The 25883-nt window shown below is 41.6% G+C and overlaps 2 protein-coding genes and 1 non-coding gene across 5 annotated transcripts in view; all 3 read right to left on the bottom strand.

The window, feature by feature from the left end:
* Window positions 1-252: 252 nt before the first annotated feature.
* On the bottom strand, window positions 253-15747 carry uba1 (ubiquitin-like modifier activating enzyme 1). 2 transcript variants are annotated; one of them, XM_046396082.1, is made up of 26 exons: window positions 15535-15747; window positions 12032-12148; window positions 11892-11950; window positions 11618-11786; window positions 10314-10448; window positions 10104-10210; window positions 9910-10000; window positions 9669-9801; window positions 9486-9583; window positions 8933-9079; window positions 8410-8586; window positions 7984-8091; window positions 7797-7877; window positions 7236-7388; window positions 6427-6592; window positions 6109-6305; window positions 5347-5411; window positions 4719-4914; window positions 3498-3572; window positions 3212-3401; window positions 2965-3050; window positions 2748-2840; window positions 2224-2415; window positions 1781-1882; window positions 1593-1693; window positions 253-1497 (listed from the first exon to the last, which is right to left on the bottom strand). In XM_046396082.1, the coding sequence occupies exons 2-26, from the start codon at window positions 12146-12148 to the stop codon at window positions 1362-1364; spliced, it is 3174 nt and encodes a 1057-aa protein (XP_046252038.1). In that variant the 5' UTR covers window positions 15535-15747; the 3' UTR covers window positions 253-1361. The 2 variants fall into 2 exon arrangements, with proteins under 2 accessions (XP_046252038.1, XP_046252039.1); XM_046396083.1 differs by lacking the exon at window positions 15535-15747 and adding an exon at window positions 13846-14083.
* Window positions 2003-2119, bottom strand: LOC124064061. The gene has a single exon (XR_006844220.1). It is a non-coding gene; the product is annotated as a small nucleolar RNA U6-53/MBII-28 (small nucleolar RNA).
* Window positions 15748-16153: 406 nt separating the features above from the next.
* The window catches only part of camkvl (CaM kinase-like vesicle-associated, like), a 47340-nt gene continuing 37610 nt past the window's right edge, over window positions 16154-25883 (bottom strand). For both annotated transcript variants that reach the window (XM_046396089.1, XM_046396090.1), the window contains 9 exons: window positions 24896-25027; window positions 24470-24544; window positions 23443-23581; window positions 22374-22494; window positions 21299-21374; window positions 21009-21145; window positions 20654-20732; window positions 20476-20563; window positions 16154-18908 (listed from right to left, as the gene is read on the bottom strand). In XM_046396089.1, coding sequence (XP_046252045.1) covers window positions 17415-18908; window positions 20476-20563; window positions 20654-20732; window positions 21009-21145; window positions 21299-21374; window positions 22374-22494; window positions 23443-23581; window positions 24470-24544; window positions 24896-25027 — 2341 coding nt within the window. In that variant the 3' untranslated portion in view covers window positions 16154-17414. The remainder of the gene's footprint in view (window positions 18909-20475; window positions 20564-20653; window positions 20733-21008; window positions 21146-21298; window positions 21375-22373; window positions 22495-23442; window positions 23582-24469; window positions 24545-24895; window positions 25028-25883) is intronic.

Consider the following 25883-nt stretch of genomic DNA (forward strand, 5'->3'; position numbering starts at 1 on the left):
GTTCACAGGTACTTGTTCAGCTGAAACAGGCTGTGCTTCTCGGATATGCTCTAGAACGAAACTTCCGACAAAGCAACCAGAAACAGGTCAGACAGGAATAACCCTGTTGAGATGAAATGACTCTTGTTCGCTTCAAGTATTACACCAGACATATTTGTTCAGATATTAAATTGCATAAGGGAAAAAAAAAAAAAAAAAAAAAAAAAAAAAAAAACGTTTCAAAAAAAGTCAATTAACCACACAAAAATCAAGTCTGTTTTTACATCTTTATTCACTATCACACTAAGTGCTCCCATTTCAAGATACATCTCATTGCCTTGTTCTTATACTGTAATGTCATTTGGAGTTTAGAAAGAAGACAGTTTATGATCTACAAGGTGTGTGCACCAAACCTTTGCCCCCCCCCCAACCCAACAAAAAATAAAATGAAATAGAAATTAACAAGACACATGAAATATAAAGAGAATAAAGAGGAAAACTGATGTCTTGTGTAAGAGCCTCTGCAAAGAGTGCTCGATGAGGTGAGTCGTCAGGATGCCTCAGACCGGCCAGGGTTTCTATTCTGCTGGTGTGAGACACTATTATTCCAGTCAGGAGAGGCCGCTGACTCGGGTTTGTATGTGTCGGGGCTTCTACAGATTTGAATTTGGGGACTCATAAAATAGAATTAAGGGCAGTGATATGACCCTGGGGCAAAGAAAAGTCCTATTTCTGGGATTCTTGACTGAACCTTTACTGAATGAGGTGCATCTTTAAAAAAAAAAAACAAAACAAAAAAAACAACAACAACAAACAAACAGTAATGTGGGATCAGGTCTCTGAGACAGGGGTTGCAGGAAGGAAGAGAGCAAGTAGAGCCGAGTAGAGCGGAGGGTAGACAGTTGGCTGGATTAAGAGATCCATCCTCTTTAGTGCTGAAGGCTTGTAAAGGTTTGTGTGAGGATGTTTCAGAGGGACACTAGCTCGGCTATGGAGTGCCAAGAGAACACAGAGGTTTTGAATTATACTGAGTGGAGGACTTCTGCTCCTAAGAAACATCAGGAGGTCCAGCATACATGCTTCTTCCCCCCCGTGACACCCCTGTTCCCAAAGCCGAGCACTAGCTGGATCCTTAACACACATACACATCCTTAAAATCAGCTTACTGGGGCTATGTACACTCAGGCACAGGTTTACACAAACCACAGGCCTAAAAAAGAACAACAAAAACAACAAATAACAAAAACAAAAACTGATTGATCCAACAGAGCTGACCCGGATCAACAGCCCCGTCCGCTCCCTCAATGCCTCACTTTGGACACCCACTCCCTGTCTCCCCCCCTGCAATCCCTCCCCTCCTGTGGGTAAGTTCAGTGTAGAGCTCAGCGGATGGTGTATCTGACATAGGGCACTTCCACATCTTCGTCTGACAAGTCGTTACAGCATAGCTCAAACACCAGGGCTTTCACATGCTTGCCCAGCTTCTTTTTGGACACCTTGGTCACAATCTCTGTCATCCTACAGGACACACAAAGGAATACAATTGTTGCAAACACTCACTGAAATGCTGTGCGGTGAAGAGGGAGGCACTTCCATGTAAACAAAATACTCACGGCAGGTCCAGTCGCTCTTTGAGTTTGGCAGCAGGCATAAAGAAGGAATAGAGCATGGACACTCCCTGAGAAAGCATGGTGATCTCCAGCTTATGCTCATTCTGACAAAGAAGAGAACAAAAACAAGGCTTTGGTTAACTGTACGCCATAAAGCAGCACAGCGATGAGAGGAGGTAATGAGAGCGTACTTTAAAGTGGTCCAAAAACTGTCGGAGTGTCATCTCTTCCCCATTGGGCTGCAACCCTGTGACCTCAAAGCGATCCCACAATGACCAGTCGATTTCGTAGTACTGCAAAAACAAATAACAACATCAGTGACAGAAACACATCACAACCAGTCAATGCTGTTCTTTGCTAAAAAGCATTAAGAGCAGGGTAGAAGTCATTATTGAAAAAGAACACTTGATTTTTCTCCTCAGCACACGCTGTTAACGTCAGCGTGAGAAGGTGAGTTGAACTCACTTACACCCAGGCAGACAAACTGCATCTGGTGTATCAGTATTAGCATGGCTGAATCATCATCGGAGCTCAAAACATAAGATTATTTTGCTACAGTGGTGACACATTACACATCATCATGCAGATGTCCAAGCTGCTAAAAACAAGTGGTGGAACACATGCAGCTGCCCACCTTGTGTTTGGGAGCAGCAATAGGCTCAGAGAAGGCAAAGAAAGGCAGGGCCAGGTTCATGAAGCCATTCTTGTATGTCTCCAGCTTCTTGTGTCCTTGGACAATTTTGATAAGCTCCAGGCACACCAGGCCCACCACTGCAGCGGTGGTAGTGGCAATAGCAGGAATAATTTTGCCAGCTATCAGTTTGCTCTGGAGTTGACGTCGATGGAAGCCAGTGCAATGAAGAGAAAGAAAAGAAAAGAAGAAGTTAATTATCTCAATGAGTTAAACTTGCAGCAGAATAACACATTACTAAACAATTAATGTTTATAATAACCGAGTTTGGCTTTAATTAGGTCTTTCCTTTTTAGTTTTAACACATGAGCTAAAATTTACAGTGTTTGGTTTTCACAAAGTCAGACTCGGCGAGTACATTTTGGAATTTTTGGGAGAGATCTAGAGTGTGTGCCATGAACGGTCTGAAGTCTGTAAGTTACTGTTCAATCCAAAGCCAATACCAGATCTAAAACATGTGCCCCCACCTTGTGTCTGTCTGTGGGGGGAATGTCGTAGTTCTCTGCTCTCAGGTTGGATGCTGCTACAATAAAGTCCATGTGGAAATTGGTGTCATCATCCTGTCAACCCAACCATGACACAAACAGGTATAAAATTAGCACAGGCTGAGACTGTGTTAAGGATTAACAGCAGAGTAAAGGCAGTTACACAGAAATATAGGATGTAGGAGGGAAAATTATGTACCTTCTCAAAGTCAATAGGGTTGAGTTTGAACTGGAAAGACTCAGGGGAAGGCAGCTGGGTCTTCAGCTCTTCCAGTCTGGAGTCATCTACATACAATACAAGTTAGATTTATATGCATTTCACAGCATCCATAATGATCCTGACTTCAGAGTAAAACTATTAAAAAATCAAACATTCCTTTAGCCAAAGATAACCCAAAGCTTAATGACTGAATTCTTCATTGTACATGCAGATTTGTCGGTCTTACCAACAGATGAATTGCTATTCTGCAGGTCCTGATCAGACACGTGGATTTTGACCCCTGAACGAGGGGTAAAGGTCGGAACCTTGACATCCTGCAAGATCTTGATCACGCTTGCACGATCAGTGCTGCCTTGCACACTGTATGTCTGGGCAAACAGGTTGGCTCCTGCCATTATATAGTCCATGTGCAGCTCCTACAAAAGAACACTTCAGTCGTTAACTTGAGACCAGTTTGAGGAGTTCAGAGAAGATAATGATCAAGCAATTGCACATAAGGAACCCATACTTACATTGCTAGTGCTGAATTCAAGGGGGTGAGGACACCTCTTTGGACCAGACCAGAAGGGGGCACCAGAGCTGGTGAGCTGAGAGACATAAAACATTTTCAATAAATTCTCGAGAGAATTCTCGTAACTTCAAGATATTTTGAGCATTCAGTGCCCAATAGTAGACAACAATAAAGAAACTGCAGGAAATGAGGAGAGAGGAACAGCATGCAACAAGCCAAACGTGAACCACTAGATTGTGGTTAACAGTGTCTTAACTGCTAACATACTCATGAATTACATTTCGAGCATCTCAATAACACTGAGCCAATCAAACAGTTTGAAAAAATTAAAAGGAATTAAAAACCCATGACGGATCACTGGTCTATTACAGACCTACAACCCTGTTGAGTTTGTCTCCAGTCTTTTGGGAACAGGAGTGGTTTTGCTCCAGCTGAATCAAACAGCAGCAGTGTCAACAGTCATGCATTCAATCTCTTGCATACAATACCCAGTTATTTCATATTTCATTGTTATTTACTTAATTTACAAGAACATTTAGGTATTGCTTAAATCACCATGTGGCTGTGCCTCAAAGGCTGTATGTCACTGCAAAAGTTTAACTTTACTGAAGAATAGGTATGTTTACTTAGGCTACTTCATCTTATACTATATAAAAATAAGAAATAGAGAAATAGGAATAAATCCGTATTATAACCACTTTATCACTGGAATAAGAGCCCATGTATTTAAGTAATCACTGACTGAACTGCAGACTGGAACCAACAGTCTGTAACATTAGTTAAATCAATCTGAAGTGGGCCATTTTTTAAGAGGCTAAAATACATTTTGCAGCTGTCCTGGTCCATCCAGTACTCCTGCTATTTCTCCACAGTAAACTCGGGTAATCTCAACCACCTTGATTTGAGCTGATGAGCCCTGTCACTACTACTGTAGAACAGCGCTGTTAAACTGATTATTTAAAGTTTATTAATATGTTGTGAACATGCTGCATGTCCAAATCGCAACATATTCAACAGTGCATGTCATTGGGTCCCCAGCAACACACCCTCACATCTGGGAAGAAGATTGGATAAATGATTCTCAAGATATTCAGAAGATGGACAGACAGAGAGATTCCTACTTTTATGGGTGGCTAAATAAAAACCTGCAGCAAGCAAGTGTTTTGAGTCCAGACCAGACACCAAGCATTCCAGGAAAACTGATGGTAAGTTCAATATGTACCTGATCTGGGGGGAAGTTGTGCAGTAGCTGGCGGATGTTGTTGCTGTACTGGCACTGCCAGTGATTGCGTGCCCAGGCTACACAGTCAGCCCAGCTGTGAGGACAGTCTGTGACAAGACTCTTGTAAACAGCCTCCAGCACCTCCACAGGCTGAGCTCCGGGAAGTTTCAGAGTACGCTCCATGAACTTTGGATCTCTGCAAGGACAATTACCACAAATCTTGTAAGCTGGTTACAAACCTGTGAAGAGCTATCACTTTTTATTCATCTGTTGTTTAGGGGTCACTCAAAGTATAAAAAATTTGTTTGTTCAGGGTTTAATGTTGTGTGTATATGAAGGACCACAAAACCTAGAGCCTTCTAATATAAAACCCTTAGTAAAATAAAGGGACCATGCTGAGCACTTTGACAGACTGATGCACAATCCTTAAGAGAAATTTTCCAGTAGTGAAACACTCGGCAAACTAACACTTGAAGACAGTATCACCAGCTCCACCGAGTAATGCCAAGAGAAATCACTGTCTGCAAGCTTACTAAGGCAAAGAAAGTAATTTTACCAATATGGAAAAAAAGAGCATGTTGTCACACGATGTCAAATGATTACTTAAGGATGACAGAAGGAAACTCACGTGAGGTACTGCATGGCATTTTCCGGTGGCTGTTTGAACAGTCCCTCAAACTCATCACGGGCCCACTGAACAGAGAACATTATTCAGAACATGATCAGTTTTATACACAATTGACTAAAGAGTGCACTTAAAGTGCACTGTGTATGTAAAACTTAACACTGTTTCAGAGTAAACTTGTGTCATTTTAGGGCTGGTCAGAAGAAGAAACCACTTGTTTTTCCATTGAATCAAATGTTAACAATTCATAGTGTTTTCGTGTTGGAATAAATGACAGGATAGTTTTATCAAAAGCTGTTGTGGCATCTTAATATTTTTAAAAATAACATATTGTGTATTTTGCAATGGTTACATAATTTTATCCTTAAAAAAGGGGTTAAGAGGTATGACCTTTAATTTAACACGTACTTTTGACTTTACAAAGAATACAAAAATCAATAAAGAATATAGGGCTGTGTCAAATGGTTCAATGCTTCGTTCACACTCAGAATGTTGACACTGAAATTCTGAATCAACATTCAAATGTTGAATATTTCCCTGTTCATTGTGTTTAAACAGCTGCTGATAAAGATTGGGTATCTTAAATATTATTAGTATGATGTCACCTACTGAAGTACAAAAATCAAAATTTACATACATACGAGTAAAAGGAGTGTTACCATAACACTATTATAGTAAAAAACCCCAGTTGAAGAAAAGATCACATCATTTATTTGCTTCATTTAATCTGACGGATCACCTTAATCAGTCTCAGTGCCTACTGACCTGCAGTGTGTGTTCAATGGCATTTGGGAAGTTCTTGAGGGTACAGATGGGAATGGACTTCTCAGGTGGGTCTTGGCTGGAGCTGTATGACTCCGTGAGGAATGGGATCACAACCTGGACATTGCCTTTGGTACCCAGAGTACCGGACTCCAATAAAGGTTTACGGTAGTACACACATCTCCGGTCCATGTACATACCTGCACAACGGGCACAAATGTGGCAGAACACAGAACTTGAAGAAAGCAATACATTGGATCTTCTACCGAGTAAATGCTCTGGTAAAGCTGTAAAATTATCAAAAATATCTGTGTCTCTTACGTGCATCAACATTGTCAAGGGCATTAGCCACTCCATTGAGGCTTTCAAAGAAGTCGTCATCATAGATCCTCTCTGTGTCAGGGCCCACCCTGTTCTGGTGACCTGTGATCCTGATTGAGGGGTTCATCTGCTTCACCGCAGCAGCAGCTGTGTCACTCTTCATTTTCTGTAAGCACACATATGCTAATGTTATGATTTCATTTTCTGATCAAGCATTGGAAATCAACCCAAAAAAAAAAAAACGGAAAGGAGCAGAATATTTGTACAGGGGTCATACTTATTTATACTTACGTATTTATGTGTTCAGTTCATGCAAAATTTAATTTAATTTCCGTGATCGGTAATATTAAATATTAATATTGAAGCTAACATCAGTAACAAAATTCCAACAATTACGGCAGGTGTTTGACAGCTGTGGGTTCCTCCATAATTTCTTAAAATATCACCCTTAAATACACTGAAGAAAACAAGCTCATCTAACAACTACACTGTTCCAATACCAATATGTACTTTGAAAGGTCACTGCATTTAATTATTAATTATTAATCACAAGGATATAACCAATACCCTAAAACCTCACCGATGAGCCATTATGACCCCATCCGATCTGTTTCCTCCATATAAGGTTGTACCATGACATCATCCATAAACAGCAGCTAAGTTAAGTGCATGCAGGAACAGTTACTAAGAACAGGAAATCCATATGCAGCACTGCTTGGAAATATCAAATTCAATCCATAAATGGCAAATTTACGAGCAATACCTAATTCACCTACTAACATACACAGATGAGCAGAGATGGTACTGACCGCAACATCGGAGGGTCTGAAGAGAAACTGTCTATTGAGGTTGGACTTCTCTATGGTGTCCATATCTGTTACGATGACTTCACCTTCTCCGGCTGCCAGTCCAATCATGGCAAAGTTTTTCAACAGCTCGCAGCCAATGGCACCTGCTCCGACCTGGAATAATCAAAAATCTCTTAGTGAGTAAAGCCATTTAAATTGTACTCTATGTTCCAAGACACAATTTAACAAGCACCATACTTTTACATTGGTCAGTAGAGAAATACATGTTTTTGCTAACGCTAACAGAGCTTCCTCGCAGGGAATGAGGACAGAAATGCTACAAAAAATGTAACTAGGAAAAAAAGGAAAGGGATGGCATTAGTACAAGTTTTTATTTGCTGAACAAAATAGATAAAATAAATCAATACTCCAGGGAGAACAATTCATTGCTGATTTTGGTCTCATCATGGAGTTTGTTGCCAATAAGAAAAATATAGAGCACCACCAGACTTATTCTTTAAATCTCTCTTAGCAACAGGGTACCAAAGGAGGTGTTTGAGAGCTTTCCATTGGCAGACTCACCAGGAAGTAGCGCTGTTTGCCAAGTATATCCTGCAGCTTGGTGCCAAACACTGCAATCTGCCCATCGTATCGACAGTTCCTCTGGGAGAAAAAGTGAGACAAGAAAACAGCTTTAACACCATCATTTAGCACCATAATGCGCATCCGTCCTCAGTATTACTGTGAGAGATTTGCACTGAACACTTACAGGGGCACACTCTTCCTCTGTAAGCATGACTCCTTCCTCTTCTGCCAGGCACTCCAGAGCATCAAAATACAGCCACTGCATTATGGGCATGAATTTTCCTGTGCAGGCCTAAAAGAACAAAAAGCATGTAAATAATGGAAAGAAGCAGTTATGACACAGGAGGCTGATTATATTTCCACAGTTTAGTACAGTACATGTGTAATCACAACAATAACATCACTGCACATAAACACTGATAATCCATTTCCTTCACTTACACAGCAGTATACTAAACTATGACTGATGGGATGGGCAGACGGACCAACTGTTAACATAATGACTCTGGCCCTGCCTATTCTTAGCATAGAGGCATAAAAACAAAAACCTAATTTTACTAGATATTGTAGGACTGAATCTACATCAATCTGTAAAGAGCGCAGGACTCACCTTCATCACTTCCTGTGCAGCCAGACCCCCAATAAAGGCATTGACAGGGGCCAGGTCACCAGCAGCAACATAGGACAACTTTTTGACAAGAGCCTCATCCAACTGCTCCACTTTGGCTGATCCTGTCTGAGAGGAGTTCACCTCTTTGGCCAGTGACAGCAGCTCATCCCCATCAGCCTGGAATACACACAGCATATTACAAGTCGTAAAACACTGAGAAAAACTCACTGACTACAACTAATATAGTGTTAAATTTGCCATGCAGAGCAGCACAATTATTCATGGATGATTCTGCAGTGATTTCAATTTGATATACAATGAGAGAAGCTAAATTACATTATTTTACTTAGAAGACTGACATCAAAGTTATTAAAACTTTCTAACTTTTTAACTGTTAAAGGCTCATAGAAATATGAAATGGAATATGACTATCTAGGTCAAAATGTTGAGTTTTATCCATAATCATTAAATCAAAGTAACTTCAAGCCACGGTGCCATTTATACCAACATGAGTGAGAATTACCTGGTTCCAAGGAGCAGGAAGGCGGTTGTGTTTCTTCTGGAAGGCGTGGATAGCCTGGAAGCCCACATGCAGGTGTCCTGGACGATCGAACTTGGCAAAGTCTGTCATCAAGAACTCTGGCTCGGCCATGGAGGAAGAGAAGGATTTCTGCACAGGAAAGACAGAAGATGAGGTGAGACTTGTCATTAAAATCATTTTAATTTCCCACTGTGAAAAGCAACAACAGATGATGGACTCATGAGAGACTGGCTAATAGCTGGCATTTCGAGATAATTGGCATCAGTTAATGCTTGCACTCACACGACTAATAGACAAAAAATACCTGCAAATACTTTTATTTCATCAGACCAGACATAGGAAGACACAGCAGTCAACCGCTAGTGGTGGCACCAGTATTGCGATGAGTGTAAATGTTTTGCTGATCAGTGACAAGTTAATTTATTTTTTGTGGGTAACCAAAGTTTAATTATGAAGTTTTTTTGTATTGTTTTTGTTTATAAATGTACTGCTACATCACCATGACAAAACTGTGTGGAAAATGATAGTCGCTTACAAAAGAGATCTTCTTGGGCATCTTGACCTGGGAGACAATCCCTCCTCTTACATAATCTGTAAAGGCAGCTGTGTCACAGATGCTGAAGGTGTAGGAACCTAGACAAAGAAAACCACGTCAATTTTAACAGTCATATCAAGACTAAGCAAAATGTGTATTTTCCTAGCCAGAACAAGGTCTTACCCAGAACTTTAATTTCCACCGGCTGGCAGCCATTGAGCTCTGTCATACCCTGAACCTCTGTGAAAGTGACATAGTCTCCACTCTCAAAGCCATGACGAGCCTCATCCAGACATGTCACAACCCCTGGATTGTCCTGGAGAAGCCAAGGGTAAGCAACTTTGCTTCAAAGTAATAACTTCTCTTTATTCTGAAAAGTAGCAAGTGCTTTCAAAAACTTTATGAAGCAGATGTAAAGACTAACCTTGGTGATCATGGAAATCATGGCACTCAGTGGTTGCTCTCCATTTGTGTCATACACTATCATGTCCTCACCAAAGTCACAGAAAAGCTGGCTACAAAACACAACATATAAACATAAAGGTAAGACAATGACAGACATGTGGGGTATACATTTAATATGATGGAGAAATGAACAAGAAGGGGCCAGAATCTTACCCAAACAGACCACGTGTGTCTGCGACAATCAGCTTGATTCCTTTGCTGTGGCAGAGCTCTCCGATACGGTGCTGCTCGTCAAGACTGGCATTAGTCAGCACCACCACCTAAGTTTCAAAAAGAGACCTTTAATGACCAACTTTTCTTTCCTTTCTGAATGAGTGTGAAACTAGCTATAAATAAACATTTTTGCTTCTACCCAACTCATACCTGGAACTTGGTAAGGTATTCTTCAGTGAGGGCTCCGGTGTAGGCGGTCACAGGGACGTAGTTGTTGAGTTCAGCCAAACGGGGCTGACTAACCTCTGCTCTGTTCTTTCCCAGATCCTCCTCCCGAAGGTAAAACTGATGACATAAAAATATTTAAGATGTCAGGGAAGCACTGAAAAAAATCTAACAGTAACTGTCAATACCAGTGGATAAGGAGGAAGTGATTGTTTGTTTCCTTGCAATTCTGATACACAATTCTTGATCATGTCCGTGCATGAATATGTTGTTAAAGAAAATGTGAAACTGACAGCGTCGGGTTTATCCAGTTAGCAGAGTTTTTTTTTTTTAAACAGTATTAAAAAAACTGGCTTGGTGCAAAAGAATGGCCATGAGGGCAGAAGTGAGTTTTAAAAATTTTGCCAAGTGTGGACATGGACAGATCCAGTGGTTGAAAGGCCACCTTCTACAAAATGGAGGACATGTAAAATAAGTGGCCCAATGAAGAGAAACACTTCGGGAAAATCCAGTGACTGAAAAAGTAATATTTTAGCACACAAGGTTAAACTCAGACCGGTTGATCATAGACACAGTTCACATGTGGCTCTATTCACATCCATACACTCAAGGTTAAAAAGAAAGTCTCTGCTGGGCCTCCTGACTTATGGTCTGTTCCACTTGGGCTTGTAAGATATATTCCACGTTCTGAAACCTGAAGTGACAGACGCCCCTCAATCTCATAAAGCCAACTCCTCAATCTCAGAGGACACTGAGTTTGCAAACCAAGTTTTCTTTTGTTGTGGCATCAAATGCATCAAATCCAGTTTTTACTAGATGTGACATCACTTTGTATCCTTACAATAAGTATATACTCATACAATAAGTATAAGTGGAATGCATCATTAACACCTGGACTTCATTTATCTGTCTGGTACTTGAATAGAAACAACAAAGTTCAGGATCGCAGGCTAACAGACCTAAACAATCTCTCCACTGCAGTGATGCCCTAAAACAAGCTTAGATCTACTATGATTATGTCCCAGGGAGAGGCCACCCAGTGATAAATCTAGGTCAGTCCATGGTCAGAAAGGGTGGGGGTGGCAGCAGCACGCTTTTTAATTTTTTTTGGATGGCAACAATACAACATGAGAGACTCAAAACAGATAGAGACACTCTGCACTCTGGAATGAAGCTTAGAAATCTATGGAAGATCAGATAAATCTAAAATACAACACACTGGCTCAGTGAACCAATTTGCAATCAATTACTACTATAAAATGGGAAAATGTGTGCATGCTTCCACAAACCTGAGAAGAGAGGTCCCTCCATTCTGCAACTCCTTGGTCATGCACAGTGACACTTCTAACTCCTCCAAGGATGACGTTCTTGGCAATCTCCACTCCAAGACCTCTCATACCAGAGATGAGGACACTGGAGTTCTGCATGCGCTTCATAGCATCATGGCCCAACACATAACTACAGATGGAGACAAAGTACCATCAGCACAACTAGCCCAGTAATAAATACTGAAAGTTGTTAATTTTCATTTATTAGAAAAAAATCCACAGAGATTAGGCTTACAGTTGTCTGGAGTACAAGCCTTCATCAATCTCAGCATCATTGCCATTCTTAGCCATGCCCTGGGGAGACCAAACAGGGATTGCAATCAGTTTGTGTAAAAAGTTTATCAAAAGGTATAACGTGTATGTGTTAGTGCTTACGTTGGCAGGTGTGTGGGATAGATCAGTTCTGACAGAGTTAGAGGAGGAGCAGTGGGATCCCGTCTTCGTCTCTGTTCCTGACAAGCGACGCTTCTTGGACAGCGGCGAGCTGGACATCTGTGCAACAACACATACTGTTAAAGACTGGTCATACAAGTCGTAACAAATTGCCCCATATCAACACAATATATTGGGAAAATAAGTTTGAAAGCTTCACAATGGGGGAAAAAAATCCAGCCGATAACACAGAGGTGATATGTCATGGAGACAAAGGCTTCAAGATCAGACTCACCTAACCAACACATGAATATATATTATATATATATATATTACATATACAATTCAATGCTAATTTTTCCACTATGATCACTGAACAATTGCAGCATGATAAAAAACTTTTAACAATGTATCAGGTGTGCAATAATAGCAGAAATCAAAACAAAACTCCAGGATACACAGATAAATAGTCTCAAAAAACCCAGACATTTCAGCTAGTAGAATCAGCATGATGAGCACCTGGTAGTTGTTTTTTTTTTGCTGAGAATAAATAAGACTATTTGTGAGAGCCAGAGTTTTGGTTGTTTTGATTCTATTATGATGAGTACTGAAGCTAAATGCTACCAAATCCCCTTCATGTTGAAGAGAGGATTTCTAGTCTAGGGAGCAGCTGGGCTGGCTGCAGGCCAAACACAAACCTGCTAGAAAACGAACTGCCTGGGAAGAGACATGAATAGCAGCATTATGAGTTCTTTTCATTCTCAGAGACAGGGCTGGCTTGTTTACGTACTTCTATTGTTCATTATACCGGCATTTAAGGACCGCCAACATCGTTTTTAACAAAAAAAGCTGAATCATTAAAACTTCACTGCGGTAAAGTGAGCAACACCTCATGGTGGCTTGCAGGTGTGGACACACGGACAATACAGTGCCGCTGGAACTATCCTAGTTATTCAGATTTTTAAAAAGGCGTTTATAAGAGAATATTTAAAAATAATCCAACTAAATTGTGATTAACGGAATAATTCGACCAAACCCAGCCAATTCGGGAAGTGAAACAGGCCGCAGAATCTCCAACACATTCCCACCCTACGGCAAACAAGATCAGCAACAATTTCCGCATCCAGTACAGTTATCTTACCTCGAAAAATGTGACCGTTTAGAAACCTTCTCACAACTTAAAATGATCTCAGCATTTGGGTCAAGTCTTAAACAAATAACGCTACAACTGGATAGAATAAGGTTTACGTTTTACTGTAATCTGAACGGTCGCTGTTGGTCAAAAATGAAAGCATCCGGCATGATACAGCAAAGCACCGAGCCACCCGGCAATGACTGTTACTGTAGTTCATTTGAACAACCTCATATTTAACGTTAGTAACAATCCATTTTAAAGCTTTTGGCGTTTGAGAAATGTGTCTCAGATATCAGCACCAAGAAAGCGATTAAGAACGTTGTCTGCCAGTAATCAGTTAAGTGATTTGGCAAGTATGCAGAGTCGAAACATTAATAACTTAGATGCAAGAAACACCAGCCTTCCAGCCGACCTATTAGCAGCTCGGCCTAGGCCTGTATTAACCCCAGTGCGGAACACAACTTTACAAGCTAGCAGATGTAGCTATGTTGCAACCTGCTCGCAAAAAAATACAGCACCGGGTTTATCTTGACAGCCAGCTATCACAGCTCATCTGCCGATATGGTTTAACGCTTTTCGTCTAACAAAAATCAAGGTCTAACTTTGACGCTCAATCTAAGCTTTTTTTGCGAATGAAAGACTAGCCATTACACTCGTGCTCCATTGATATCTTTTCTCTTACCAATAATCCTTCTCGATCCCTTCCCAATGCGAACCCGCTCCTCTCTCGCAGTGTCTAGATGTCAGTATTATCAATGGTTGTAAATGCGACGTTTGGTACAAAAACAAGAAACGAGATGCAGGATTAGGATGGTCCGCACTATATTGTCGAGTCACTATGTCGTTGTGCTGAGAGTCTCTTCTATGTAATTGCGCTGCTGGCTTTGCGACTGCAGACGGGAACAAAACCAAAATGGCAGATGGGGAGAAAGGGGCGGACGAGCTGTGACGCATGGGCTACAATATTTAACAGGAAAGGATGGCTGTGAGCATGCTGCTCAGCAAGGCGCTCAGCTCATTGGTCGACAGGCCGAAGCCAACACGCATTCATCCCGCCCCTGCTACCAGAAGATGCGTGCCATGTACATTACTGTACAATGAACTGCAGGACCTCCAGAAACCCATATCAGAAACGTCTTGTAGGTCTTCCAAAAACGCACACAGAGCATGTCTGACAAAAGCGACGAGGTTGGAAAGTTCCAAGTGAAGACTATTTCCCGATCTTTACGGAGACATGTCTACCGGTGATGAATGAAATCCATCAGTAGCAGCACCTTTGTTTCAGTGATAGGTTGGCGAGAAGTTGTCTCGTTGTGGAGCTAAAGTGCACACACTAAGCTTACGAGAGGCACGCCACGGTGCATTATTAAAGAAAATAACATATCTATCTAACCAAACTGTGTATATTCCCAGTGCAATGCCAATCGGTGGACTGTGATTTGAAGATGTACTTTTCCGGAGTTCAGCAAAACACATAGCTTATCTAGTCTACTGGTGCTGCACTGTTAATTGAGACAGGTACAACATTAAGAAGGCTGCTTGCTAGCTATATTGATGCTGAGCGTCTGGGCCCTCAAGTCACACTGGGGTTAGGGGTGAGCATTCCTTGCAAAGGAGGAGTATTGGGGGAGGGGGTGCTTGGCAAATGACAAAGGCCCAGGAAGAGTGGGCCGCATATTATCGGGTACACATGTCGAGGGGGATCCTCATTCTCATCTTCTTGCTGCGAAATGATAAAAACACTATTTCCACCATTATATCGGATGTGAAACATATGAATACGTACACCGACTGCCTCCTCACTTAACAAGCTAAGAGGAGACACTAGCCAAAATTACATTACTGGGGTAACACCGATTGTAGTGCTATTGTAACCTCATCCAAAATACACCCTTGGAGATGAAATATTGCCAGTAGAATCTATTAAACATTGCGTGATGCAAGTTAGCTAACACATTTTCTGCCTTTCAACATTGCGTCCATCTAGTGTTTGTAGCCACTAGCTTTCAAGCTACCGTTAACGTTATTTATCACAGAACATTAACTGACAGAGAATTCTGGGGAGTTTAAAATGTACAAATGCCAATTTAACGCTAACAGCTACGTATCAGTGCTTTGTTAGCTAAAGTAAGCCCAGGCGAGCAGCTGAAATGGTTACGATAGCGTAGGGCAACTAACGTTAACCACAACCAATAACGCAGATCAAACGACTGCGTAGTTGTTAGCTTATGTGCGCTAGCTTTCAGGCTATCTAGCCACCCAACGACTTTTTCCTACTTGTGCCGCTATGTTAGCTAACCAGCTAACGTTAGCAAACTAGCTGGAGCTAACATTACCAAGACGGGAGCTTACACAAGAGTGCAGAACTTACCACATCCGATATTACTCGGCCTGATCTGTAGTATTAAAATCAGCTTGTATATAAGCAAGAAATCTAACAAATAACGTGACACTCCAACACTGCCGTTGACTGCAAACTGAAAAGTGTGTCAGGGTGGCGGGCTCTGTCTGAGTTTTTCCGCTGGACGACTGCCTGCCCGGCTGTTCCCGAACCGTTTCCCCTCACTCTATTTCAGTTGAAAGCAAAGCAAAGCAGCAACATGTGCACGTTACAGGCACAACCACCATTCCGGTCTGGAGGGTTGACCTAAAAGTGAATCTCATTGATTTCTCATAGTTTGATTTTCTTATTCATATGTAATATTCAACCATATATTCTAAGAGAGTAGATGTATTTAATTCTACCCTACCACATGATTTAGCAGTATGGTAACCTTTAAGAACAATGCACACGTTTTCCACCCCCGCTCCTTCACACGTATAGAATAATCCAAAGGTCACGCAGTGCCAGATGGGTCTTGTAGTCATGGAGTGATAATAGAAAACCTCTGCAAGAAATCATTATGGACAAAACACTAGCAGTGAAAAAGCATTGTTGTAATTGTAAATTTCAAGGCCGGTTTTAATCAATGAAACACATCGCGATTAAACTAGATTTTGTACTTTTATTGAAAGACTTGCAAACAGCACAACTTACATAGGGACAGAATAGCGGGTGTCTAGACTTGTTTAGGAGAAAAGCACAGAATCTGGTATTACATAGATCCAAAAGTGAATGAAATTCTGAAAGACTTCTTTTACATGATAAAAAGGAGTAAATATAGACAGTACTATCCAGTTAACAGTACCAAGTGAATGTGTTGACAAAACTGGAGAAGAATAATAACAAACTCTCTGGACAAAACTTTTGGAGAACTTTGAAAAAAAAGAAGAGGAAGTGTGTGCATGAGTGTGTGTGTGTGTGTGTGTGTATGTGTGTGTGTCAGTGCAAAGCTTTTATACAATATCGTGCATCAACAGATTTCCCCCAGCTCTCCAACAGCTGTGGAGAAACGTTGGAGTGATAGTTAAAGTTTAACAAAACAAATCCAAGTCTCCAAGCCAGTGGAAGCTTGATCAGTTGAATCTCACATACTTCTGTACAACTGTGGGGAGTTTAATATTTTGCAGCTCGTATAGATTAAATAGCTACATAAATAAAAAGGAACAAAAAATAATGCAATAGGATGATTTGAAGCAGTCAGTTTGTCCAAGGAATTTTATGTACTCACACAATTTTTTTATTTTTAGGATGTATATTCATGGTTGAATGCACTTTTTGTTAGTTGTTTTGGATAAAAGCATCTGCTAAATGAATGTAATGCGATATGAAAAAGTGTCACTTTGGATATGAGGAAGTATAAAATATGGGAGTAGAGCAAGAGATAGGAACTCAGTTCTTTGTATGTATTTACAGTTTGTAGGGAATACTGCAAATCATAACACTTCAGCTGTTAAGTCTTACTAAGAGCTGATAATTTTACCACAATGTTCTTACTTTTGTAGATTCATAATTTGCAAATTGCACTGAGTGCCTGGATTCCAGTATGAGGAGGTTGTGTGGTGAGCATTCGTGTGTACAATCTGGATTTGAGGTGCAAACAAACTTTTCAATCTTTCTCTTTGCAGATCTTATGGAGAGAGATATAGTATACTGTTCCAGACATTATCCAGTCATGAGAGTATTTGAATGTCATAGGGAGATTTCTTTTTACCAGTATTTTCAATCTTAACACACTTCCAAACCAAACAACACTGCATGGATACTTTTAAGTGGATGGTACTTCTAGGTGAAACAGAATGTTAAAACCCTCAATTTAAAACCCAAATCCAATGTTCCAGGTGTTGTGTATGGCATCATGCACACCTGCTTCATAGCCCTCTGCCCATCCCTGCTCGGGGGGACTGTCTCGAACGAACAGTATCCCTCTGTCCTTCCCTGTCTTCTTGCTCTACTGTAGCCTGGGGTGAAGACTGTGAGGGTGGAGAGGGTGGGGGGTAGGAGGGAGGAGGGATATTAAGACGAGGGAGAGATGGCAGGGTAGGCCTGGGAGAGGTTGGAAGAGGCGGAGGAGTGGCTGAGGTTACAGTTGAGGACTGTTGTGAGGAGCGTGCACGTGAGGTGGCAGGCGAGGCGTGTGTGCTTCGGGCACGTAGTGGTTCAGCGGGGCAGTCACTGATTTGCTCTAGCAGCGAAGGCATGTCTCCCTCAATCTTCTCCAGCACGGCAACCATTTGTTTTTCTATCTGCTCGATCACACTGTCCATTTGCCAGTCACTGGTAGTGCTGCCTCCACCTCCTCCAGGCTGTAACCCAGTTCCGTACATCCCTACCCCTCCTCCACCTGTATACAGGGAACTGTATGGACTCCCATAGCTCCCTGCTATCCCCATCCCTACAGTCCCAACATCTGGGTTGTACGGTGTGGCATGACGGCCCAAACTAGCAGAACTGCCTACTGCATAGCAACCCTGTCCTGTCGCAGAACCCACCCTTGTTATGCTAAACTCAGCACTGTGTCTATCGGTTCTCCTTGCATCCCTATCCCTTCTACCCACAGGGCTAGCATCACCCCTTAATCTAACTCCTAGTCCCACATCCACTCCAGCTCCAGGCCCTATTGCTGGAAGGACTGCCGCTGACCTCTCTGCCACTGCCTCAGGTACTTGTGTCTGACACCAGCTTCCATCAGTCTCATCCTTCTGCTGTCTCTGCATGGCTGGCCTCTTCTCTGGTGAGGCTGTTACAGCAGCAGAGCCTGTAGGTAGAGGGCCATGGAGCGTTGCAGCCATCTTACGTTTGCTGCTTGGATCAGAACAGGTGGATGTGTGTTTTTTATCAGAGTTAGTGCTTGATGAACTGTCTGACAGCTTGGAAGGGTCATGTGCCATCACGGGAGATTTGGATTCTGGAACAACTTTATGTTGACCCAAATTGGCTGCCATTTTCCTGGTTGTGTCACCCGGTGCTTTCTTTCCACCAACCTTATCAGCCTGCTCCTGTGCGAGTTTTGAGGTCGCAGTCGATTGGCTTTGCTGACAGAGAGGGCCCTGAAGGTCTGATGGGGAAGTTCCTACAGATGGACCTATGTTAGTCTTTACCTCACCCTGTATTTCTCCAACCTTACCCCTCCCTTCATCCTGGTCCATATCTGGTGGTGTGTTTTCAACAGTAACCTCTAAAGACACGCTACTTGACGTCACCCCTCCATCGCTTGTTCCTTTGTCTCCCTCATCACTTGTTCCCTGGGAAACACCCCCTTCACCTTCTCCTGCTTCTTCACTGCCCTGAGCCTCAGCTGAGCTGTCAATCAGTGCCTCTGAATTCTTCAAGCGCTGCATGAAGGTGGTGACACGGATTGCTTTCTGCAGAACAGACAGAGCAAAAAATAAAGGAGAGAAGGATAGTAGTGTAAAGAGAATTACATTTACAACATGTTCCTTTTTTCATTAACGCCCATATTGACTTGTTTCCCGAAAAGAAAAACAACTTTGATTCTATAGCATGAAAGCATGAAAATAAGCTCTGAAGAAAAGCATTTGAAAAATAGCCTATCACGATTTAGCATCATCGTGTGCTGAGTTGTGATTTGTATGAACAGTGCAGTAAGATTAGTGCGAGTTGTTTATTTTCAGGCTGTGATATGTACCCTGGTTTAAATCAGTCTCAAGACTCACTCTCCCCAGACCACTCCTTGACTGCTTGTTGACCGGGAAAGGTGTTTTGACCAGATAGGTGTAAATCTTCTCTTTTATTCTTACACCTATCTGAATCCTTTCAGTCTCCAAACACTGAAGAAGTCAGGGAAATGTGTGAGCTTAGAAGTTGTTTCTAAACCAGGGAATTGATTCTCTGGAAGTGAAAAGCCATTTGGGCACAGAAATGTCACTGAATACAATATGGCTTTGACGAAGCAGCTTCTGTATAGCGTCAGGTATGACTTCAATGTAACACTGAGGAACACTATGGGGCGATAAGCCAGGATTCATGTAAGAGGAATGACAGAGGACCTTATAGCTCAAATCATTTCAGTTCAACAGTCCACAGTGGCCTATATCCCTTATATCCTTTCCATTTCTCCCTCTCCTTATCTACACATAAAAACTAGACAAGCAATGAGCAAACTCTCTCTACCCTGTTGCTGATCATTATCATGTTTTTAACAGATCTTGTTTCATAGACTAGTGCAGATGAGGAGTAAGAAAGGAGCAGAGTGGGCCACTTTGAACATCTGGGTCTAATCCAATGAAGTAAATTGAGGCAGAGTGGATGGATCTCTTCTGGGACAGGCAGAGTGACAGCGGGCAGGAACAGAGCTTATGAGCAGAGTTTCACCCACCCAGACATGTGCAATACATCTCAAGGCTGACTGAAGATTAACGATAAGTCTTTCATGATTGGTTGATTACTATAGGAATCTTCACCAATAACAGTCTCTGAAAAGTATGTTCAGCCATTGGAAAGATGTTTTGTTATTGAATCATGCCAGACTGAAGGTGAGTTTCTGCCCACAATCTGTCCCTCCAGTCTCTACCTAATAATCAAATACAATACCTTCAACTCCTGGGAACCACATGGGGAAAGAGAGAAGAGGGTTGTAACTGTTATTTATGCTGTTAGGTTGGCACTGCTACTTTGACTTCCTCCTTAGGTCTTCTGCATTCACATCCCCAAGACGTCCTTATGACTACCATCATATTATTTGTAAATTTAAACCGTACCTCTGAAGAGGTATGTGCTGAGCTCAAAGTGCATTACGCCCAATCATCATCATAAACAAATCATCATAATCACTGGTGCCAGTTTCACTATAGTCATCTTTATTATTGGTCCTAGTCTTCATCCTTACTCCTCCTCCTTTGCTGTTTACTTCGCTATATCATCTCCAACCTCATTTACTGGTACATAAAAAGAACTTGTGTGAAATCATACCCGCCATTTCGCTTTGGCAAAGTTCTTCTCAAACTGGGCACACACACCATCCTTTAAGTTCTTCTCTGACGCACCATTTCCTGCAATCCTGAAACAGATGACAGACAGCATATAAGTGAGCGCAAACCCTATGGACATGTGCTAAAATATTGGCTTGTGGTTACATGCATGCAATTACCATTCGTGCCAAAGTGCATCCTGCGCAGTGATTCTCAGCATCTGATCCACCTCCATGAGTCGACAGACAAGCTCCTTAGCTGAGAGCGAAGCAATAAAGTCAGAAGGTCAATTTAAGCAAAATCATCTCATAAAATAGCAAATGGTAGTATTTTTTTTAAACAGAGGATGTAAATTCTGATAGACAGGTAGATAGATAGATAAAAGCAATAAAGCAACCTTGCAGCACAATGATATTTGCCACTAAATTCATAAATCAAGGACGATACTGAAACATGTAGTTATGAAGCGTGAGATATAATACGGTCATTTTGGATTTAACAGGCATTTATGTTAATGAAAATTTAAACGGGTACCTGCAGGTGAAATATCATCCCAATACGGTGAATCAAACTCAAAGTCACCAGCAACAATGCGACAGAAGATGATGCGGTTATGTAGATCTGTGTTCTCCTCCTCTGTCTCATCATAAAAAGGAGGGTTACCTGACAAGCTAAAAAAGAGGAAAATATCAAAAGAATGTCAATATCATGCAAACAAACCCTGAATATTAAATGAAAAATCAAATTAATTATTGAGCTGCAGTTCAGTTTGTAATGCTGCTGCTTTTGAATTACAGTGTGGATAATTACTGATGGAGACTCACAGTATGAACATGATAACACCCACAGCCCAGCAGTCCACAGGACGACCGTATCGGTGACGGGCCACCACTTCGGGAGCTGAGGGACAGCAAAGAGAAGATCAGACAGAAGGAGAGAGTTACAGGAAGAGAGATCCACATAGCCTAGGCTTTCATTTACAAACATCACACCACATTCATAACTCCACAATGCATAAACAAGAGCTCCCTTTTGCACCCTCTCTCATTCTCATTCCTTTCCTGGCAGGGCTTCTATTCCCTGTCCTTATTTATTTGTCTAATTACTCAGCTCAGCATTATGAATAACTGTTCTGACCTCTCACTAGAGAGAACCAGGTCAAAGCACAGTTCTGCCCTCCAAGCTGCCCTCTCATAAACCACAGAGAGAGAGAGAGAGGAGCGAGACAGTACACAGGAGATCAGAGAATATGAAAAGAGAGGAGTGAGAGTGGGAGGAAGAGGAGGAGGGAGCGTGTTCAATGCTGAGCTTCAATTCCATGCATGTGGTTTTATGTCTGTTTTCCACATTTTAGCTCTGACAGATATCTTCTAAGGCAGAAGCAAGTAAACAACTTCCATCCAGCCATCCATTTTCTGTATTGCTTATTCGTCAGGGTCATGGGGGCGGGGGGCTGGAGCCTATCCCAGCTGACTATGGGCAGGGTACACCCTGGACTGTTTGCCAGTCAATTGCAGGGCTGACACACAAAGACAGACAACCACACACACATACACACTCACACCTGGGGGTAATGCAGATTAGCCAATTAACTTATTGTGTATGTTTTTTTGCAAGTGTGGGAGGAAGCTAGAGAAAGGAAGGACATGCAAACTCCACACAGAAGGGCCCAGACCAGGATTCCAACCTGGAACCCTCTTGCTGTGAGGCGACAGTACAAGTGAACAACCCAAAAAATGTAAAGGATGCCCACAGGCTTTTATTCACAACAGAAGGTGGCGCTAATGGAAGTGGCAGAAGTGCAGAAACAGACAGAATTAACACATAACTAATGTGTGTGTATATATGTATATCTATTGGAAGCGAGAGAGAGAGAGAGACAGAGAGAGAAGGTCTTACCAAGGTATTCAGGTGTTCCACAAGGTTCTGTGATGGGTCCGTTCTCAAATCTGGACAGGTAGAAATCTCGTAGAACCACTCTGTTGTGGTTGTTTTCTGTGTAGTACATCAGGTTTTCCAGCTAAACAAAATAAGGGACAGAATAAATATTCTCAGCTATGATGGCACATCCTTCGGAAGCTCAGTGGGTTTTGGGTGTGCGTAAAACTCCACGGTAGAGTCAGTAATGACTTGCCTTTTATTACTTTTTTTCAATCTTTTTGTTAGTCTTGTCAAATGTTGGATGGCTGTTTAAACCATTGGTGATGGGTGGGATGATGATGGCCTGATATTTAGAGTCTGTCAGTATTTCAGCATATACATCTTTTATTCTATGTTTTATGAATGAATATGTTGTTTATGATTGTAATATTATGTTTTGATCTTGTAATGAACAGAGGAGGGAGTAAACAGAATGAAGAATCGGGTAAATCACTGCAGTTAGGTCACATATGCACCTTCTGATTAAAAGAGGCATCTTGGCTTGCTTTTGTAAATTCACTTCTGTTTCTGCACAGATCTGAAAATGTGATTTTCTCCCAGTTTCATTGATTCAGAGGATATTCATATGGTTCCACATCATACAGATGAAAAAAAAACAATTCCAGATTCTACCAGTAGGGGGAGTGTGAAGCCCAAGAAATGCTATAATTCCATCCTAATGGGTTGATAATGAGGGCTAAAGATATGAATCTGTCTGCATGTGTCCCCATGTGTGTATCACTAGAGACTGCGTTAAGCCATAAAGACAGTGTTTACTGCCTTACTGGGAATGTTATCAAATGTTGAGTCATTAATACAACGCTTTTATGTTTCCACAGAGATTGTTACAGGGATATGAAAGCTGGAACTTGCTTTCTGGGAAGTGACAACAAAGAGGACCACTCACTTTTCTTAATATATATTTTGAGTCACAATTAAGTCACCACACACAATCACATACACACACACACACACACACACACACCCACCACCACCACGGCACATATCATAAAGTAAGGAGAACGGGAAAGAGAGAGCAACCACGTACCTTCAGGTTCCTGTGAACTATGTTGAGGGAGTGTAAGTATGCCACAGCCTCCAGGACCTGTCTGATGACATTGGATGCGTCTCTCTCAGTGTAATTCCCTTGGTCCAGAATCCAGTCGAATACATCTCCTCCTGTGGCACTGCATACAGTCAAACACACACAAGCCAAAAATATCAGCACACACATCACCAAATATACTAATAAAAACAAATGCTAGTAGGTTGGCTGTACGACTGTTACCACATGTTGCAGCACTGTAATTCACTTTAAGTTTTCAGAAACACAGTTATCAAAAGACCCCGTTGGTGAGGCAATCTGCCTCCAAGGCCCTAAAGCAAGCACTGCTGAGCAATTAAAGGTTACAGTATTGGTCATTACTCTAAAAGACTTGGTTAACTTTGAAGAGTGTATAAATGATGGGTGTGATCATCACATATTGCCTTCAGCAAGAGGACTATTGCTTGGGCAAAAGGGAGAGCTGCCGAACACCAAATAGACTTTCTCTCTCTCTCTCTTTCTCTCTCTCTCTCTCTCTCTCACACACACACAAAGGTGACTGCAGTTACTTTGAGTGCTGTATCTTCAGCATCAGAAGGAAAATACTTAGTCCACTCAGCTTCAATCAATATTATTACTTTCAAATAAAGTTGCTAATGTTGAAACGGCACTTGTCACAAGTGACTCGGTTGGGCTGAGCCCTGGCATATTGATCCAGAACTCTCTGTAGAGATGCTATTATGGCAAAGCAGTGCTTCAGAAGCACTGAGTAATGTTGAGTGTTACTAAGAGCAAATGCCTCATAAAATCTAACAGCTTCCTCTGTTGCTTAGGGGAGCAACAGAGCACACAGTAATATGAGGGTAGACTCAACCTACCCTCGAACTGACAGATGGATTGATGGATTTGTGTCTGTTAAGGTACATGAAGGCATATGCACAAGTAAGACACGCATACATACACACACTTAAGTTGTCAGAAATGCTTACACAAGAAGGAAAAATAGCGGAAAAGGAAAAGAAACACTCACAGTTCCTGGATGATGAAGTATTCTTTACGAGTCTCAAATGTGTCTATCAGCTGAAGGATGTTTGGGTGGTTGACCCTTGAACAGCAAAAAGGATTCACAGACTGCAACTTTACAACAGTGAAAGGCCTCAAATGCAGTTTAAAGGCACTAACCATTCTCTGGTTTTTGAAAAGTGTTATATACAAAAGAGATTCTGTGGGTGTAAATCTCTGTAGCTCGGTAGATACTTAAAAAACACTGCAAAGCAGAAGTTACAAACACTTGCTCTTACAGTATTAACCAGGGTTTATTACATGGATTGCCATGGTTAGAAATATGAACAGAATTTTTCTCATGCATTCTCCCAAACATTCTCTCATTCTCCATCTCTCCACGTTTCTCCCCTCCTCAGTCATACATCCATCTGTCCACAGACTGACTGCGTACAATTTCAGGATCATGATTTCGTTCTTGGCAGCCTTGCGGACTTTCCTGCCGTCCTTCTTGAGGAATTTCTTGCAGACAAACACCTTGTCTGTCTGTCTGTCCTTTGCCAGGCACAGCTCGCAGAACTCCTTCCTACGCAAGAGGAGAAAAAAAAAAAAAAATAGAAAGACAGACAGACAGAGAAAGGCAGAAAAGATGAATGCTTTGGAGACACATGGCATATTATTCAAATCAGGGAGAAAAAGTACACTGGCTGTTTTGGTGGAATACTTTAAAAGAATTCAACTTGGGGAGAGTCACTGGGCAGAATAAATAACGGCTCTGTTACTGCCATCAGTTAGCCACCACCTGGTTTTGAGTCTTTGGGGCATACGGTACTTTAGCCAAATGGATTTTAAGAAGCTGTGTGATTCAACACCAAACTACAACATTTTACACAAAAACTTTCATGCCTAATAAATAAAATAAACAAAATTCAGAGGTGTCCTTTGTTTATTTGTTTGTTTGATTTCAAATAGAAAATACAAATCCAAAGCACACATTTTACCTTTGCCACAGTCTCATCACCTTCACCTTCCTTATGTCATAAAATGAAGATGAGGAGATATACAGCAAATGTGTGCACTTAATTATGAGTTAATATGTGTGTTTGTGTGTGTTATATAAAAGTTAAGTAGAAATCTCTGAGGCCAGAGGTTGATGTTGCCATATGGCCCCTTACACTGATTGATGTGAGTGAGTGAGTGTGTGTGTGTGTGTGTGTGTGTGTGTGTGCCTTCAGTGTGTCAAGGAGAGGTGTTCAAGCTAAGAAAATGGACAGTACTCAGTCGGTCAAAGCAGCAGAGGAATTTCCACAGCTCTTTGAAAATATGTTCAAAAGACATGTTTTTTTTCCCCGGCACGACACTGAATATATAAACAGAATGTGTTTCTTGAACTGATACAAAAAAAAAATATTCAGACAACTGAAACTGTCTAAAATTTTTTT

This window comes from Scatophagus argus, chromosome 8 (genome assembly GCF_020382885.2).
Source record: "Scatophagus argus isolate fScaArg1 chromosome 8, fScaArg1.pri, whole genome shotgun sequence".
In the NCBI taxonomy this organism is placed as follows: domain Eukaryota; kingdom Metazoa; phylum Chordata; class Actinopteri; family Scatophagidae; genus Scatophagus; species Scatophagus argus.